We start from the raw sequence: 19,127 nt of genomic DNA, 5'->3' as shown, positions 1-19,127 counted from the left end.
ACAGATATTAAATAAGAAAGAATTCCCCAGTGCCCTTTTATTGAGATTTACTTGATATGCCTTCACTCTAAGAGTATTTATTATATTTTCTGCTTGCATTGCTACAAAGCAGTGGAAATTCTGCCTTCTTCAACTCATGGAACTCACCAAAGAGTTAAAATACAGACGGTGCCAAAAAAAATGTATACACATTTGAAGAAAGGAAAAAAGACTATATTAAAACTGTAATACTCAATATATACCAATAACAAAAGATGAATACAAGTTATGTGTATACATTCTTTTGGCACCCCCGGTATATACATTTATGCCACTTTTGTGCAGGGGACTCAAAAAATATCAAACATTAGCCATAAACATTTTCTATTCTATTTAGGGATTTTCCTTAAGACCTTTGAAAGTTCCACTGGGATTTTTTTTTTAATCTATCTAAAATTGAAATTTATGAAGATGGTATTGTTTGCCCAGCCCATTTAGATTGGGTAACTAATTCATGCTAAAAGAAAGGAGTGATTATATAAATGAATAGAAAACATTTGTAACGAAGAATTGGGAAACAGGAAGAGAAGGCAGAAAAACCTGCTAATTAGGAGAAAAAAGGTAAAAAGAGAATAACCTATATGAGATCAGCAGTGGAGAATTAATGAAAAAGATGAATATATGAGAAAGGTGAAAATAGGAAGACTTAGACATCATTAAAAAAAGGAGAAAAAAATATTGCTTCTCGGCCTTTTGGCTAAGATCAAGTTTAAAAACAGGAGGAAATTTATCTAACTGGCATATATTAGAATGTTAATTTTTAATTCTTTTTATTTTAACATTCAAGTTAAGATTATAAACATTGGGCACAATTCAAGGTCAACATTACCAATGTGGTAACCTTCAAGCAGCTTTCAGAGCTATGTCTTGAACTTGCACATTTAGCCTAGACCAGGTATAATGATTTAGGGCGATGTCTGAGAAAGCAAATTGCACCTTTGGACACATCTCAGTCATTATGTTTTTTGTTACTGTTGCTTCAGATATAGCATCTTGGTAGGTTTTCTACCATATCCAGGAAAGATTTATAAAGCACACTAATGTTTATACATGTTAGCAGATTCTCTTCATTTTCTTCAGAATAATGTTAGTCAAACCTTGTTGCAATGGATCAGAAACTTCCTTTTGGCAATGTGTCCGAGAGCATGAGAATATTTACAATTTCAGGGAAAAGAAAAAAAAGAATGATCTCCTAACAAGAACTCAATTTCCTTTTTTCGGTTCCCAAATGTTTTCATCATACTTTGGGAGCAATTTGAAGTGACATGAGTGGGACAGGAAGTTCATGGAGAACTGTGTGGTCCTGGAATCGAGCATAAAGGTGACAAGACAGACACGTTAGGGCTCCCTTAATCTCCAGGAACCATTGGCTTCATCCTGAAAGCAAAGCTAATACAGGTGTATTGAGTAACACCATTTTTTAAAAGACAATTAGAAGATGAGGGCTGACTGGTTTAGACTAGGGAGATGTCCCCAAGTGTAGGAACCTTTGTGAATGAACTGGTATATGATACGAGTGGCGGGATGAATATGATGTCGATAGAGAGGGAGGAGCTAAGCATGGAGCTTCGGGTGGGGGTGGGGGCAGGTAAGCAAGCACAAGGCCTGTCGGGGAGGAATGAGTCAACAAGTAGTAGAGGTCTTGAAATAGTAAGTATAGAGTAATAGAGGTCTTGACAATAAAGTTGCAAGGCACAGGTTAGTCTAGATAATGTAATTCGTAACTATTTTATGTTAGATTTCGAGGCCGAAGTGAAGATGGATGGCACAGGTTATAAAGTGGAACTCGATGAAGTGGAATCTGGTTCCGTAACAACATCACTTAGATGGGGAAGTGCTATGGACGACTGAGATGAATTTTCATTAGAAAACTCTGTGGCATTTATTTATCTCAGTGGTAGACCTAATAGTATTGTTTTTTTACATCAAAATTTAGCAATGCATAGGACATATCATTCAACAAATGTCTTTGGAGAGCTGTAAGCACAAAACGACCTTGTCACTAAAGAAAATATTTCTGAGAGCTGTGGACACTGTCCTGAGCTTGTGGCACTTCATGGCCTTTAATAGAATTTTTGTCTTTATATTTTTATTATTATTGTTATTTATTTATGTATGTATTTATTGTCTTTGTATTTTTAAAGGTCAAAGAACGTTACTCCCCTCTCCTTTATGAGTCTCAACAACTGTCAGTACCATTGGAGGAATTAGAAAAGCAGATGACGTTCTTTTATGACTCACTTGGGAAAATCAATGAAATTATAACAGTTCTTGAGCATGAGGCACAATCTAGTGCTCTTTTTAAACAAAAACATCAGGTAAGAAAAAGTCCCTTTTAGGAGACATAGTTTTTTTTAAAGCATGTGTCATAAGGCTGAAGAAGTGCTTAAAGTGGTAGAAATCCCATTAGGACAAGAAAACAGAATGCATAGTACTGGCAACACAAAACGAAAACACATCTTGTCCAAAGATGAAAGCCCTGTCTACTACAGATAAAATAAAAATTGTATCTAGCTAGCTAGCTATCAAGTTTATATATAGACAAAAGATTTTATAATTTTAAATTTTATATATTTAGATACATATAAAAATAGGTAACTGAATGCTATTTCTATCCAGTGTTTATAATCGGTGTCTTATGAGATCTTTTCTTTGACTCTAGAGACCTTTGCCTCTACACAACCATAAAATTCTGGAAATGTGTTTGGAGTGATAATTATTTTCATTTGTCTCATTTTTAGTTAGAGTATCTGTATGCAGAACAGCCTTCTGCTGAGTGTTGCAGCTAATTGACTTATTTAGCTGGTTTATTATAAATGAACCAATCCATCAGAGGAGGCTGAAACTAATGGGCAAAATGCAGTTTGCCACTGCATTAACTGAAATAGATTCATGGAGGGAAGGTAGTATCACTCAGTGGAAAGAGCAGAGAGGATCTGAAGTGAGTCACACAGATATTCAGATCTTAGGTCTGATATCACCAATTACAACGCCTTGATTAGCTTTTATTTCTTCACCTTAAAATGGAGATGGTAATACCTAAGTTGAGAGCATGTTGTGGAGATTACATTACATATTCTCCTATGTGACTAGCACATAAGAGCACATGATATATGCTCTATAACTGGTAGCAATTATTATTATTATTGATTAAAAAGACACAAGGATTAAACCACCAAACCCTATTCTAATGGGTTCTGATCATATTGGATGAAGACTGTTTTTCATTTTGACTCATAGTGCTATTTCTTACATTCCCAATTGCCATAAATTGCTATCAAAGAATCCTTCTACAATGAAAATGTTTAATATTTTAATCATAAATATGAATGACATTTAATAATATATTTTTATGTTACTCTCTTACCTCCTAAATCTTCATAAGGAAAAAAAAGATGTCCTTATTCTGTTTTGCCAAAACAAAACAAAAACCCTGCTCTTAATATTTATATTTAAATTATCAAAACTGGTATCCAAATGAGCCCTTTTGAAATATTTTTCCAAAGCAATTGAGGATTTTGAAATGCAAATGATGTGAATTCAAGTCAAAAAAATACTGTCTGTCCTGGGTCGGGATGGATAATTTCCATGCTGTCAGCTGCAGAAATTGCTATGATGCTAGGTTATGAATCAGAGGTGAAAAGGTGGATGTCACCACTGCTTCTCATCCTGCAAATGTGTGACAATTACAAGTCCTCCCAGGCCAATTGTTCTGCTGCTCCTGGGGTAGGATCTGGGGGCCATCATTTATTAATGAGGTTGATAGCTTGTGAACCTTAGGAATTCAAATGCTGTATATTTTAGGATACACAAATAATATATAATCTTCTGTGTCTGACTCAGCAAAGTATTAGGTTGGTGCAAAAGTAATTGCGGTTTTTGCAATTATTTTTAACCTTTTAAACCACAATTGCTTTTGCACCAACCTAATGTAAAGTGCATTGGTGTTAAATCTAGTCAGATTAAAAGCTGATATGTAGGCTGACTTCACTATTGATCACTCAGTAAACTACAGGCCTATTGGTTGGGGAAATGCAGGCACTAAGCAACAATTCTGATGCTCTGTCATTCTCATAATGTTAATGAAATGTCATGAAATATTTAAAAATCTCAACAACAACAAAAAGTGACATTTAAATGCCTTATATAAAAACCCCCGACTTCAATGATTGCTTAAAATTCCAAAAAGAAACACTTCTCTGTATTTTGATTTTACTTATTGATGGTTAAAAGTCTCAAAACTATATAATGCTGTTCTCATTATTTTCTAATGGTTATGCTCTTTCTTTCTCTCTCTTTTAAATACTATTGTTGTGGGTTTCCTTTCTTTGCAGGAACTGTTAGCTTGTCAAGAAAGCTGTAAGAAAAGCATGACGCAAATTGAAAAAGGCAGTCAAAGTGTTCAGAAGTTTGTGACTTCAAGTAATGTGTTAAAGCATTTTGATCAGACGAAGCTGCAGAGACAGATCTCAGAAGTTCATATAGCCTTTCAGGTAAGGTCTCTCCCCGCTTTAGAGATGTGAGCGAGGGAACATGAGAAGGACACCTAATCACCATGGTTCATGGTTTACTCTTGCCAAATACCTCACCTTCTGGTGTTTGGAAACCAATAATTTTACTTCTTCTTTCTCTAATAGTTATTCATATTAAAAGGGGTTGATTATTCTCATCACAATGAAATGTATTCTTTGCAAGTATTTTTTTAAAGAATTGGGTAAAAGGGATCAAATATACGGTGACGGAAGGAGAACTGACTCTGGGTGGTGAACACAGAACATGATATATAGCTGATGTATTACAGAATTGTACACTTGAAACCTATGTAACTTTGCTAACAATTGCCACCCCAATAAAATTTAATTTAAAAAACACACAAAAAACAGTACTTTCAATAATGCGAAAGCAGCGTCATGTTATGATTATTTTTTAAATCAAGAACATGGTGAAGAAAACTGGAGATTGGAAGAAACATGTGGAAACCAACAGCCGCCTGATGAAGAAATTTGAGGAGTCTCGAGCAGAGTTGGAAAAGGTGCTACGGATGGCGCAGGAGAGCCTGGAGGAAAAGGGGAATCCAGAAGACCTCCTGAGGAGACACACTGTGAGTTTATCCCTAGAGCTCTATCCTCTTGGAATCAAGGTTTTAGAATTGCTCACTGGTCTTCCAGAATATTCTACCAAATTTGAAAACTGCAATTTTTTTTTTCCTAAAGATTAAAAAGTACTAGTTAAATTTCAGATGTGGTGGAGTCTAACTCATAATTTTAGATGATTATAGTTCATTTCTGGGGTGGGGGGAAGAAATAGTAGTTATCTGGAAGGTTTCAATGGCTAAGAGGCTTGTTTAGAGGCATGACTACTTCACTGTACAGTGCCTTTTATTCTGCCCAACACTCTTAACCACTTTGTCCCTCTCCATGTCAGGAGTTTTTCAGTCAGCTGGATCAGAGGGTGCTCAATGCTTTCCTGAAAGCTTGTGACGAACTCACAGACATTCTCCCTGAGCAGGAACAGCAGGGCCTGCAGGAAGCCGTCAGAAAGCTCCACAAACAGTGGAAGGTGAGTCAGGACATAATGGGAACATAGTATCATGGATGATGGGAGAGAGCAGGAGGGTGTTAAGGTTCAACTGAAAGAGAAATTTAGAAGTTCAAGGAAAGTCACCATAGCTACTTCTTCCATTAAAAAAGCAAAACAAAACAAAGAAAAACAAACAAACAAGAACAACAAAATACTGACCTTGAATACAGCTTGATAAAATATGATAGAATTTTGTTATTTCTATTGTTTAGTAACAACAATTTTATCATATACTTAAGAGCACTATTTTGCTTTCCTGGTTTTCTTTGTATTTGCCGGGTGGTGAATGAAAAGGGTGTTGAACTTACTCAGCAATATTTAGTGAATGCTTCTCATCTGAGTAAATTATGTTAGCTATACTACTAAACATATACCTTACATAATTTATACGTATACATATTTTATGTTCTCAAGGATTTTACCATCTAGTTTAGACTGTAATGATCTAAAGCAAATATAAATAGGGGTTAGGGAAAGTAAAAGAGACTAAAAGGGGTCAAATATATGGTGATGGAAAGAGATTTGACTTTGGGTGGTGAACACACAATGCAGTATATAGGTGATGTATTCTAGAACTATACACTTGAAACCTCTATAGTTTTACTAACCAATGTCACCCCAATAAATTTAATAAAAATTAAAAATCTATCTATCTATCTATCTATCTATCTATCTATCTATCTATATATATATATATATATGTAAACAATAATTATTGGTTAAGGATTCATTGATGAACAGAATATAACCCTTTTCGCCAAAGAGCCTGGAGTCTGGTAGGAAAGATGATTGGTCATGAATAATAAAAGTATAACATATAATAAGTCCAGAAAAGTGTAAGTAATATATTTAGAAAAGCTTTGAAGGAGGAGGGCCCACTTGGAAATTGGCAACAAGCAAATCAAGTTATTTAGCTCTAAGCTACGACATTAAGAAACAAAGATTTGGGGGTGGGTGTGAGGGTGAAATTATAGCAACTGGAAGAGTGAAAGCATGAGAGGGCAAGTGGGGTACGAAGGGTCCATTCCGCGGAATCAGACTTGAGGGTCTTGCGCTGGGTTTGTCACATGGAAGCCTCTTTGGAGTCTGCATGGGGCGTGGGGCTGGCGGGAACAGTTGCAATATAATGGAGACCCACAGAAGTCTGTCCTCCCCCAGCCAGATGGGAGGAAGCCTTCTCTGGCAACAAGTTAACAAGTGCGATTATGAGGTAATATCAAGTGGCAAATTTCATACGCATTATATGAAGGAGTCATACAATACATAACTACCAGGTTGTGTTACTTTCTGTATTTTTTTTTCAATCTCAATAACATAGGCTAAAAAATCAGCCCTATACATAGAAAAGCAGTTAAGGAAATAACGCTTTTACTTCCTAAATTTGAAAATTTAAAAAAAACAAAAACAGATTTTTAAAGAAATCCAAGCTTTTTAAGGTATCTTTGAGTCTTAATATATCATAAATGTATTAAGGAATACAATCTACAGTTGAAGGTTGTATTTTGTTTTACACACACACACACACACACACACACAATTAAGTTCTCCAGGATATAATGTGTCCTAGTCTTTCCATAGCCCTAACTCATTTTGCTCATCAGTTATCTTAGTATTTTATTTTAAAGGTAATCTTTTAAATATTATAGGATACAAGTTGGCTAAAACTAATAAATTCTTGGACTAAAGATAATGATGAAGCTTATGCTTACATCAAAAAGGGACATAAAAAGTTTCATGTTGTTTGAGTGCTGGCTTGCTTGTTGTCTCAGTGTTGTCTCTTTCTAAGGGAAAGAGGACATGGCAGGCGGTTGGCAGCTGTGGGCTGTGTAATCCTGCGGTTTTTACTACTAAGGTTTCCTTGTATCCCCTCTTTCTGTAATGGGCATAATATCTTTCCTTCCTACCTCCCAGGATTGCTGACAAAATTAAAAGGGACACATGCTGGGGAGAGGGTATGTGGCATCAGTGTGTGATTTATGTCTAGAGTCATATCTTGCTTTTTCTACTTAGGAACATAAAATAGGAACATTAATACCACATGGGCCATTGTCAAAATTAAATAGAATATTCGCTGTGGAAACACCTAACCCACAGGCTGAGAGGATTCGCTGTGGTCCCGGTACTTGGAAAAGTCCGAAGCACAGAGGCCAGATGCAGACGATAGTGATGATATCAATTGGCCCCAAAGGGAATATTTTATAGCTTTTGCCCCTTCGATTGGGAATGTTCATAATCAGGAATGGTATCATACTTTTCCAACTCTTCCTACGGAATGTAGGATCTTCAAGGAGAAGCCCCATATCACTTGCTTCACCTGAAGATTGGTGTGGAGAAGAACAGATTCCTGGCATGTGTCAAAGAATGCAGAACTGAGCTGGATCGAGAGACCAAGTTGGTGCCCCAGGAAGGCAGTGAGAAGATTATTAAAGAGCACAGGGTATGTCTCGTGGGCATGCGAAGTCACATTGTCACTTAAAGGCTATCACTGAGACTTTGGTTTGCCTTCATATACTAAATAGCTTAATGACTTTACATTGATACTCTAAATGGAAGCTTCCTTTGGTTTCTCTATGAAAACATGAAAGTATTGTATGGTTTCTCACATGGATTACATAAATGTTTATTGCTCATTAGATTTTCTTCAGTGAAAAAGGTCCTCATCATCTCTGTGAGAAAATATTGCAACTCATTGAAGAACTGTGTCTGAAACTCCCAGTCCGGGACCCAGTAAGGAACACACCTGAAACCTGTTACACGACCCTCAAAGAGCTCAGAGCTGCCATTGACAGCACCTACGCGAAGCTCGTGGGAGACCCAGACAAGTGGAAGGACTACACTAGCAGGTACTCTTGGAATTATTCCCAGAGAAGGACCTACATAGTCTATCTTAATTGTGTTAATTCAATGATTATTACAAAAAGGAAAGGGCATACATCTCATCTTGTGCGATAAATAAAACCAGATTGTATGATTTTGCCCATGTTCTTATATAAAAATGCTTCATTCGATGAAAAGAAAGAGTTTCAGTCAGAAACAGTGAAGCACTTTATTTCCAAATGACCCGGATGTGACCTTTTTGAGGCAGAATTAGTTAATCCCTTTCTCTTGAATTTCCTCATATCCCCAAAAGGGGACTTCTGACTCTTAGGTTTCTGTGTCGCTCTGGCGGGTACATGGGAGGCCAGAGCTGAAGTGGTATCTTCCTCACGCCCAGGTACTCAGGCCCCGAACACATCTTTGTCCTAAGCAGCTCTACCTGTTCCACGTGACTGGGCACAGAAGTGGCCACCTTTGCCCTGCGCTTTACGTTCCGTTAAGGAAGTTTCCAGAAAAATTGCTAATCAATTTGCTAATCACTTGATTAAGTTTCCATGGATGAATTCAAAATAGAAAATGGGTTCTAACCATCTGATATGGTCTCCCTTTAATAAGAAAACACCTGTGTTATTTTAGAATTTCTGAGTTCTCATCTTGGATATCTGCAAAGGAGACACAATTGAAGGGGATTACGAGTGAGGCCGTTAATACTGCCAACCATGGAGAGGTTAAACGGGCTGTAGAGGTAAGTTCTGGGCCATGTTTTGTTACTGAAAAATTTCCATTAATAAAAAAATCATGATAGACAATCTCACTGATGTCTTTTTTTTTCTATAAAAATTAAGTTCCTGAATATTAATCTTAATTTTAAAATTAATCTTAAAAATAAATCTCCTTGTGTTACTGTGGAGAACCACAGGGATTTGTTTCTACTGAATCGTTGTTGGCTTTAGATTTAGTCATGCTCAGTGGTGCATCTATGCATCTTTAGCTAATGGAAAATCATGAGAGGAAAATTACATGCATGGGTATATAACACAGCAGGACTTAAAACCAGTCATAGAAAATAAGAACACTAGTTTTTTTAAAAAAACATTTCAGCCCTTCAAAAGCCAGGTCACAGAAAATGAGGGATTTGGGCAAGGTCTCTAAGCATCCTCTCTATGTCACATTCAGCCTACATGGGATCAGCTCCTGTGAGCTTGGGGACAGCTTGATAATCCAGTCATGACAGAGTATCAGACCGAAACCGGTTTGCACTCTGTGAATGGCATACAAAAACTGTCTCCCTCTTCGATTGGCTCTTAGTTTTGTAGACTCACAGTGTTGTAAAAATTCTTTATCGTTCAGTCTTTTGAAACCTTGCACGTCACATAGTTGCTATTACCGAAAATATTTTTGCTTTCTATTCCTGTCCTCTAAATTTCATTTTTCCATTAAAACTATAATCCCTTTCATTGTAAGAGGTGCTCAATAATATCAAGCTACAGCAATAGAAGGGTATCTGTAGTTGCTATTGGTTGCTATTTTAATACACACAAAAAAAATTCTCCTCTTAGAATGGAAAGATCACTTGCTTCTTGAGCCAACCGTGTTCTGGCTACTGTGTGTTTACCCTGTAAGACCTTCTGTAGCAGCAGGTGAGGTTGGAGACTGCTGCCCTCATGATCCCAGAAAAGGTGTAGGAAGGAGAAGATGCCTCAGTTGCCTTTCCTTTGGTCCTCAGTCCTACAAGGGCTGAGGTCCCAGAGTCTTTCTGGCATTGTCTTGGCCAGCAAGCCCTCCCTTTCTGGACTGGAGCTTTGCTTCCTGATGGTGCATATTTCCCTCTCAGGGATACTGACTTCTAAAAGCTAACAAAAATGAGGCACACAATGTGAATTAATGAAGTTAAATAAATCAAGGAGGCATTTATAAATAATGTTCAACAAGTAAACTCTTCAGTAAATCAGCTAACTGAAAAAGGACTCTATTATTCTTTTCTCAAAAAATACCATGTTCCTTCCAGCTCACAGAAAGATAACAAAGAATATTATAATTCCCAATTTTGGTATCACACATTCTTTCATAGTATTTTTAGAAGAGTCTTTGTTATGATGAAGGGAATATCTATAAATATCTAACCATGTAATTATGAAGACAATTTTCTTTGGTATAGTGAGTACTGATTTTACACATAGGGTATTGGCATTGGGGAAACCTTTCTTTCTAGCACTTGTAGACTGCTGTTAAAGATCTGAACAAAGCGGAATAAGCCGGCACTCTGTTGGCAAATGAACGTCCGGCATTCCTACCTCCACCTTACATACCATCTTTGGTTGAGTCCTTTCTTGCTGGAAACTTATGATTCACAATTGTATTTTGTTCATCAAAAGTGTTTTTTCATTCCAGGAGATAAGAAATGATGTTTCCAAAAAAGGCGAGACTCTCAGCTGGCTGAAATCCAGGCTTAAAATTTTGATTGAAGTTTCTTCTGAAAAAGAAGCCCAAAAGCAAGGAGATGAGCTGGCAAAATTATCTGGTTCCTTCAAGGCTCTCGTAGCTTTGTTGTCAGAGGTATACTATTTACTTACACTCTATAAACAGTCCATTCTGGGTGAGGAATCTGGAAGGTTCTTGTTCTTTTGGTTGTAATTTAACAAGTAATTCTATAAAGAAATTTTCATCAAAATAGAGTAGTTGATATTTATATGAATATTGGTGGGGAAGATGAGTAGGATGTTTGCATTATGGTCTGTGCCACTATTGGATAGGTTAGTTCAGGATAATGATCTATATCTGAAGTAAAAAGCTTATCAGACCCATGCTTTTTACTCTTACTAAAAGCATGATTTCCTGGTCAGTTTATGGTATGTCATGGAGGTTAAGAACTCAGGCTTGAGACTCAAACAAACCCAGAGTTAGAGTTTAACTCTGACACCCCACTTCATGTGTAACCTTGAGCTTGTCATTATGAACCTTGGACTTGTCATATAATATCTCTGGACCTGGATTTTCTTACTTGTAAAATAGGGCTAAAAATATGCCAAAAGAAGGTGTCAAGAATGGAATGCAGAGGGTAAGGGGGGTGGGAGGTGGGGGGTGGGAGATAAGGGTAAGGGGGATCGAATATATGGTGACGGAAGGAGAACTGACTCTGGGTGATGAACACACAATGGGATTTATAGATGATGTAATACAGAATTGTACACCTGAAATCTATGTAATTTTACTAACAATTGTCACCCCAATAAATTTAATAATAAAAAAAAAGAATGGAATGCAGTATTATACAGTGTCTGGAACAGAGTAAATTCACAACTGATCAGTAGGAATAATAAAATATTCAGTATTTAGTCTGTAGGCCAGCAAAATCCTTTTAGACAAGATCTACTTATTTTAAACTTCTTGATAAGCATTTTAGTGTTTATATTCCTTTATAGATTAAAATGTACAAAACCATCTACTTCACTTTTGGTAGGGCCCCTTCCAGCCTCTGTGAGGATACTTTTACCAGGTTGTTGTGTAAGTCTAAGGAGTTTGTATGTGGGAAGCTAATGTAAAAATGTAAAGTAGAATGGACAGTTATCAGTATTTCTTGAAGTCATTAATAAACTTGTAAGAAATAATGATCAATTAATTGGATGACTACAAAGTTTGCTGCTTCTTAAAGATCTGGAAGTCTCTCTAGCTGTCCCTAATCTAATAGTTTGAGTGTCAGTTAATCTTTTATACTTTTAATTCCTGTAGATCTGCTTGAGAATCTAGCAGTGAATTTACATAAGCCAAAAATACTTCGAATTGCTGTGATTTTTAGTTTTATGTGATAATTTTGATACATAACACACAGTCTTCTTTGACAAATTGAAAACAGCGATAGGATTAATCAAATTTTAGAACATAAGCTATTCCAATTCTTTGCTGATCCATCTTTCATAGCAATAGTCAAGTTGAGTTAGTTGCTACTACCATACTTTAAGTGACATTCTGCTATTCTTCTTCTCTGCACTTTCATTGGCCAAGAAGGAAACGATTAAAATAAGGATAACATTACAAAAAGTAAATATACATGCAGATGATCTTTGATCCAAAACTTAACAAATAGTTTTAGTTACAACAATACATTAACTTATATTTTGTTTTACACACACATACACACACACAAATACAACTACATTGGCAGCCTTTAAAATTAGAAATTATTAGTCACCTTAACATTTTACCAAGGCCATTTGTTTGCTTTATCTTTCAAGTACTCTCATGACACTGCCCATGGAACTTATAGCAACATCTACCTCTAACAAACGCAGACATTAATTCATTGCAAACTCATTTACCTTAAACTTCTGTATAATTTATATTAATATTAATACCCTTGTTTGTTACTGAATATTCTGTTCTTGTGAAGATTTATATAAAAAGATGAATGTGACACATTCGGACCTTCCTTTGATTATAATCCATTTAGTATTTAATATTGAACACAAGGTATTTTCAACTGTCCAGTGTAAGAAAAAAGACAGTGAATTTAAAATATGTAATGAAGAGTCACTTCTTTCAACAGAACTGTGATTTACTGAGATCTGGAGAATGTAGTTTTCATAGGGTCTTATTTCTGTTTGGAGAACAGCATGCTCCAAGTTACCCTGGACAAACTCAAAGCAGAAGAGGGTCAAAAAAAAAATCATAAGAGAAAGAGAAACAGAAGGCTTCTGTGGAAGACAAATGATACAATGTCAAAATGATTATCTTAGTGAAGGTGGAGGTGGATGGGCAGTGAAAACAAAAGATGGTGGCAAACTAAAATAGAGGGAGCAGAAATTACAAACCAAAGCTGAAAACTGAGGGAAATGACAAGGAAAAGAATCCACTAAGAACCACAAAATTAGAAATTATATGGATATTTTGTGTGGAAATATTGGAAGTACATTTTCAACAAATACCCTTTTATTCTTCTTTTTCCTCTATACAGATTTTTTTTTCCTTATTTACTTTAAATAGGATAGTCTCAACTGTCTTACAACACACTTTTTTTGTAAACTAGATTTTAGTCATGAGATAGTAATTAAAGTGATCCAGGAGACAATAGATACAATATACACAGGTTCATTATTCAGCCTTGCTTGCCAGGTCCAGTGGGTTTTCAGTGTGGCACATAGCACTGTATCAAATGAGGCTTGCAACTCCCATAAGTGGCCATGCAGTTTAAAATAAAGAAACCTCAAAAATATGTGAAAGAATAAGTTAGAGATTTGTGCATATATTTCAAATTGTTGAGAAAAACTTACACATAGTCTTTAAATATGTAAGATTACGTGAGCATATGTTTCATAATTTTTCTCATGAAAACCTAGGTTGAAAAGATGTTAAGCAACTTCGGAGACTGTGTCCAATACAAAGAAATCGTCAAAAATTCCCTTGAAGAGTTAATTTCTGGTTCTAAAGAAGTCCAGGAGCAAGCTGAGAAGATACTGGACACTGAAAATCTGTTCGAAGCGCAGCAGTTACTTCTTCATCACCAGGTAGAATGCCTCGTTTCCCAGGGCATTTATACAAAGTTTATTAGTTAGTGGTGGAACCAGCGAGAAAAATAGTATATCCACTGGGTGAGGGCAAAGGAAAGGGGGTGGTGGTGCAGGAAGGAACCTAGCTGAATGGTTAAAAGAACTTGGCACTTCTGCTCTCTTGGTTCAATATTTCAGAAGCGCCTGCCAGATAAATGCTTAGCCTGAGTGATTTGATATCAAGACGTTCAAGATACATTGTGGAGGGAAAGTTGATTTAGCTACCAAAACCTTCATAAAACTGGCTAAATTGTCCTTTTCATAACAGAGATATGAAGCGTAAATTGTTTCATATTTGCGATCAGTATTCTTTTGTATTTATGTTAAAATATTGCTTTATGACTTAGAATGCATGTTAGTTTGGGAAATTATAACTTACATGAACTACCAGACCTTTCAGGGGAGTATGCTCTTATGAAGGATTAGAACTGGAAGAAAAGAAATCCTGGTACATACATTGGTAATAAAAATTTGAATCAACTTCACTTGTCAAACTCAGTATAAAGGGAAGTATAATTCAAATAAAATATTTTAATGACAAAATTCTAGCTAACGTAATGTATAGCAAAATGCTAGCTAATTTTATATATAATAATATAAAAAAATTGAAGTTGCATTAAAAGTATATGTAAAGTAGCTGATTCTATGCTTTATATATTTACTTAATAATTATAAAAAGTCTGTGAGTACAAAAAATTAATGCTTGGTGTTACATTGTTCTCAATCATTGTGAAAGTGATGTTTGGGGTTTCAATTTACTTCAAGTCAGAGAAATATGAGATTGCAGATATTTACATTAATATTTTAAAACTCTTCACATTTCTTGGATCAGCTGCTTGGTTACATGTGTATTTACTTTGTGAAAATTCATGAATTGTACACTTAAGATTTGAATACCATTCTGTTTGTGCATTATACTTCAATAAAAAAGGTTATTTTAAAACGTAACTTTCCTCAGATATCTCAGCAGATTAATCATTCTGAATATACCTGGGAATTAAATGTCATAATATTAGCATTTATACAGCATACATGATTTTTAAAAAAGGGAGTTAGTACTTTGTGTTTTTAGGTAGAAGATAATTATTTTAGGATAATCATGTCAAATGAATAGCTTTACTAGGTTCTTTCTAGAGTATTGCATAAAATGCTAAATATTGTCTAAATTTGCATACAGGACCTAATTATTTATGTTGCTTACCATTAAAAACCTAAAACATTTAGAAATAATATCCATCTTTGACTACAGAGTCCCCACTGCCATTTTAACTGTTCATGTTAACTTTAAAATACAGTTTGGGCCCACGCTGTGTGAGGTTGTACCTTTTGAACCTCTGCTGAAGTGTGGGTGTTTATGTCCCTGCGTAGCCACTTACATGGTAACATTCATGTCCATCTGTTGAACAATGCTTCCAGCAAAAGACAAAGAGGATCGCTGCAAAAAAAAGGGGTGTGCAACAGCAAATTATGCAGGCTCAGCAAGGAGAAGGTGGGCTGCCGGGCCAAGTCCGGGAGGAGCTGCAGAAGCTGGAGAGCACCCTGGACAGCATGGAGCACAACAGGGAGAAGCAGGAACGACGCATCCAGGTAGGAGATGGGAAATCAAGGGCTGTGTTGACTTCCGGGTCATGGGTCACATCTCATATTAGCGAATGCTACCCTTTGTGTCTGCTACAGATGCTCCACAATTGTGTTAAATAATTACATTTTAACCACCACATCAGCCTAATGAGGAGGGTTTTGGAATTAGCGAGTTTTGCAAGTGTGGATGTGTAAAAAGAAAGAGTTTGAAGACTTTACCCAAAGTCACAGAGTGGTGATCCATAATAAAGCCAAGATTTTAATTCACCCTTACCTGAATCCACAGATTTGCATTGGATCATTTCATTTTTTGAGGTAGTCTAGCAGCCACACGGTTATGCTTTATTGTGATCTTGACATATCACCAGAAGAAAAGTTATTGAATTTTGAAACTTGCTCAGTGCCCACACCCCTTCTTTCTTTCTCTCCATTCTCTCTCTCCCTCTCCCTTTCATCTGTGTGTGTGCGTGTGTGCGTGTGTGTGTGAGACAGAGAGAGAGAGAGAGAGAGAGAGAGAGAGAGAGAGAGAGAGAGAGAGAGAGAAACTGGGAGGCTTTCTTTTCCTTTGTCCCTTATCTACATTTTAAGTAATATCGTTAGATTCATAAGACGTTACAGCTGATGGAAAACTCATGGTCCTAGTCCACACATCCTGTTTTTGCAGATGGATTGAGACTCACAAGGGAAATTCTTGTAGAAGCCATTAAGATTATTTTTATTCAGTATAATGGTGTAAAATTTGTCAGAGTTAACTGGAAGTTGGCAGCCTGACAAAGAATGGAAATGCAAATAATATCTTATGACACACTTTGATAATTCATAACATTATATTTTTGTTTTGTTTTTCAAATTTAGGTCACATTAAGAAAATGGGAGCGATTTGAAACAAACAAAGAGACAGTGGTCAGATACCTTTTTCAAACAGGTTCCAGCCATGAGCGTTTCTTGAGTTTTAGCAGTTTGGAAAGTTTATCTTCAGAATTGGAACAGACAAAGGTATACAAGTAACATCATAGAGTCCCTTGATACTGATTATTCAGAAGAAAAATTGTGTTTCTACTCTCTTATTACTATTAATTATTATAAGTGTGCATTTAATCAGTAATTATTTATTGATCATACATTCTTCAACATACTGGTCAAGTTTCTCTGGGGAATGAAGAAATAATATTTAAACATCAATAACTAAGATAAACTTTTCATTAAAGTGGGAAATTGTTCCCTAATCAATGAATGCATTTAAAAATAAATCTTCTGAAGGCAATCATATTTTTACATGAACCTGATAAGACATAGAAAAACTGAGTTTGGGCAGACAATGAGCATTCTTGTGATGGAAATGGCATAAAGTATAGAAGTGTTAGATACGGAGATTCTATGTTGTAAAGCAGAAAAATAGAAGTACGGTCCTAAAGGAAAGTTGTATCACAAAGACTCCTGAAGGCCTACAGCATTAGTCTCTAGGCAACATGGAGCCCATAAAGGTTTTTAAGAAAGAGATCCATGTAATCAGAGTTGTACTTTAGAGAGATGAGTTTTAAGTAGGTGTAGAAAATTGAAAGGTGGAAAGACTGGAGTCATGGGATCCAATTAGAAAATTATTTCATGTGTACATTATTATAGACATGAAGTACAATAATGGGGACAGATGCAAGAGACAGAGTGAAGGAGAAAAGGATGGTACCCAAGGTTCTGAGCCTGACAGAGACAGTGGGAATGAGGCGGGAACTTAAAGGAGTAGCTGTTAGTGGGGAAAGATAGTCAACTCTGTTTTGGCCGTATTGAGTTTGAGGCTGTGGTGGGATATCCAAGAGGTAATATTGAGTATGTATACTTGCTGAGCTCTAGCCTGTTTGCTAAATACCTTGGACACTCAGAGCAGACTAATAAATTTGTACAAAGCATTTAGAGAGCTGTACGTGTTGTTTTGGTTCCTATTGCCATATTTTAGGTTTATAAAAAGACTGAATTAGTATAGAAATGTATTAGCCAAAGTATAAGAAGGAAAACTCTTACATTCATCTTTTCATAGCTTTTAGCAAGTAAAACCCTGTGCTTCTGTTTTCTTACCAATGATCAGCTTCACTGTCTCTCATACTGCTAATTTTCTTATTATTTCACCTATTATTCACTCACTGTGTAATTTGAAGTTTTATAAGGCCACAGAATCTTTCAATTCTGTATGATTTTCATCAGCCATTTAAATAGGACATTATATTTAAATTTTATTTATTTTATATATTAAAAATATATCAGATTTTTAAAAAAATATAAAAACAACTGTATTTATTGGTTTAATTATCTTCTGGGGGATCCGCCCAGGTTCCATGCAGGGTTTCTGACACCCTGTGGTTATAATCTCTTTGAACTAGTTTATCAGCTATAGATGAAGCAAACATAACCTTTTTAGTCTTAGTAGTAAATATTTTCCAATAATACTGGATTAAATATTTTCCAATAATATTAGCCAATAACCTTGCATACTTTGGGATTGATTTAAGAACGTGAGCTAAAATTTATTGAACATAAACTATATGCTGGCCTAATCCTTTGGTTTTATCATCTTCTTTAATCCCCGAAACAATCCTAAAATATAGGTATCATTGTTAATTCTGTTGTATAAATGAGGAAATACAAGGTACATAGTTGTTAATGAACATATCCAAGATTTTAGGATTACTGACTGGTAAGGTTGGGATTCCAGACCAAGAGGGCAGAGTCCAGAACCCAAGCCCTTATCTACTATATTATATTTTCAATATAAAACTGAGGCACTTTACTAATTGTTTACATACGTTGCTGCACAAGCACATGTAATTTAGAATCATTGTTCTCTATTTCTTTGCTCAGTTGACATTGTTAATACAGCCTCCATTCCAGCTGTAGCCCTTGAGTGCTTGTGTGAAGGAACTTGAGTGCTTTCTGTCAGCCAGTGTGTGGTAGAGTGCTCATAGCAATGTCATGTGGAATCTTCACAACAAGGCTTTGCTGATGAAGAAATGAAAATTCAGAGAAGTATGTGGCTCAGGATTGCACAGCTAGTGAAGGACAGAGCCTGGTTTCAACTCCAGACCTATCTGATTCCAGAGTCTCTTATTTCCTCCTGCACCCTGCAGCTACTCATATGTCGTCCTCTTAGGACTGAAAGAGAAAGCCTTACCAGGGTATTCTATTTTTGCTTAACTGGTTGTTTTTTTTATAATTAACGTCATTCTGTTCTTTGGATTCCTCTGCATTGTGCTTGCCCCATACGTAGCTCCCACAAAAGGCTCTAAGATTGAAAGTATGTATTTTCAACCATACTCTAGTTTGCCAATGTATTTTTCCTTGGTTCTGGGAAACACTAAGGGAAGAAAAAAATACTATTTTATACTTCTCTTTCTATTCATGGAATTATGAGAGATTCACAGTCTTCAACATTCAATCTACAATGACTGTAAGTTCATATATTTAGCAAGAATGGGTATTTACAATCACAAAATTTAAAGTTGTGACATTAGCAAATACTGCGTTTTAGAATATTATAAATCTCTCTACCGTAAGGAAGCTGTACTTACTTGTTTTTAT

At 35.9% G+C, this 19,127-nt stretch overlaps 1 protein-coding gene across 1 annotated transcript in view; it reads left to right on the top strand.

Moving 5' to 3' along the window:
• The window catches only part of SYNE1 (spectrin repeat containing nuclear envelope protein 1), a 390,131-nt gene that overhangs the window by 140,965 nt on the left and 230,039 nt on the right, over positions 1–19,127 (top strand). The window contains exons 22-32 of the mRNA XM_074333963.1: positions 2,184–2,357; positions 4,374–4,532; positions 4,976–5,140; positions 5,464–5,598; positions 7,898–8,056; positions 8,254–8,462; positions 9,073–9,181; positions 10,828–10,992; positions 13,770–13,937; positions 15,396–15,566; positions 16,416–16,556. Coding sequence (XP_074190064.1) covers positions 2,184–2,357; positions 4,374–4,532; positions 4,976–5,140; positions 5,464–5,598; positions 7,898–8,056; positions 8,254–8,462; positions 9,073–9,181; positions 10,828–10,992; positions 13,770–13,937; positions 15,396–15,566; positions 16,416–16,556 — 1,755 coding nt within the window. The remainder of the gene's footprint in view (positions 1–2,183; positions 2,358–4,373; positions 4,533–4,975; positions 5,141–5,463; positions 5,599–7,897; positions 8,057–8,253; positions 8,463–9,072; positions 9,182–10,827; positions 10,993–13,769; positions 13,938–15,395; positions 15,567–16,415; positions 16,557–19,127) is intronic.

This window comes from Rhinolophus sinicus, linkage group LG05, assembly GCF_036562045.2.
Source record: "Rhinolophus sinicus isolate RSC01 linkage group LG05, ASM3656204v1, whole genome shotgun sequence".
NCBI lineage: Eukaryota > Metazoa > Chordata > Mammalia > Chiroptera > Rhinolophidae > Rhinolophus > Rhinolophus sinicus.
This window is presented reverse-complemented; position numbering and strand designations above follow the sequence as displayed.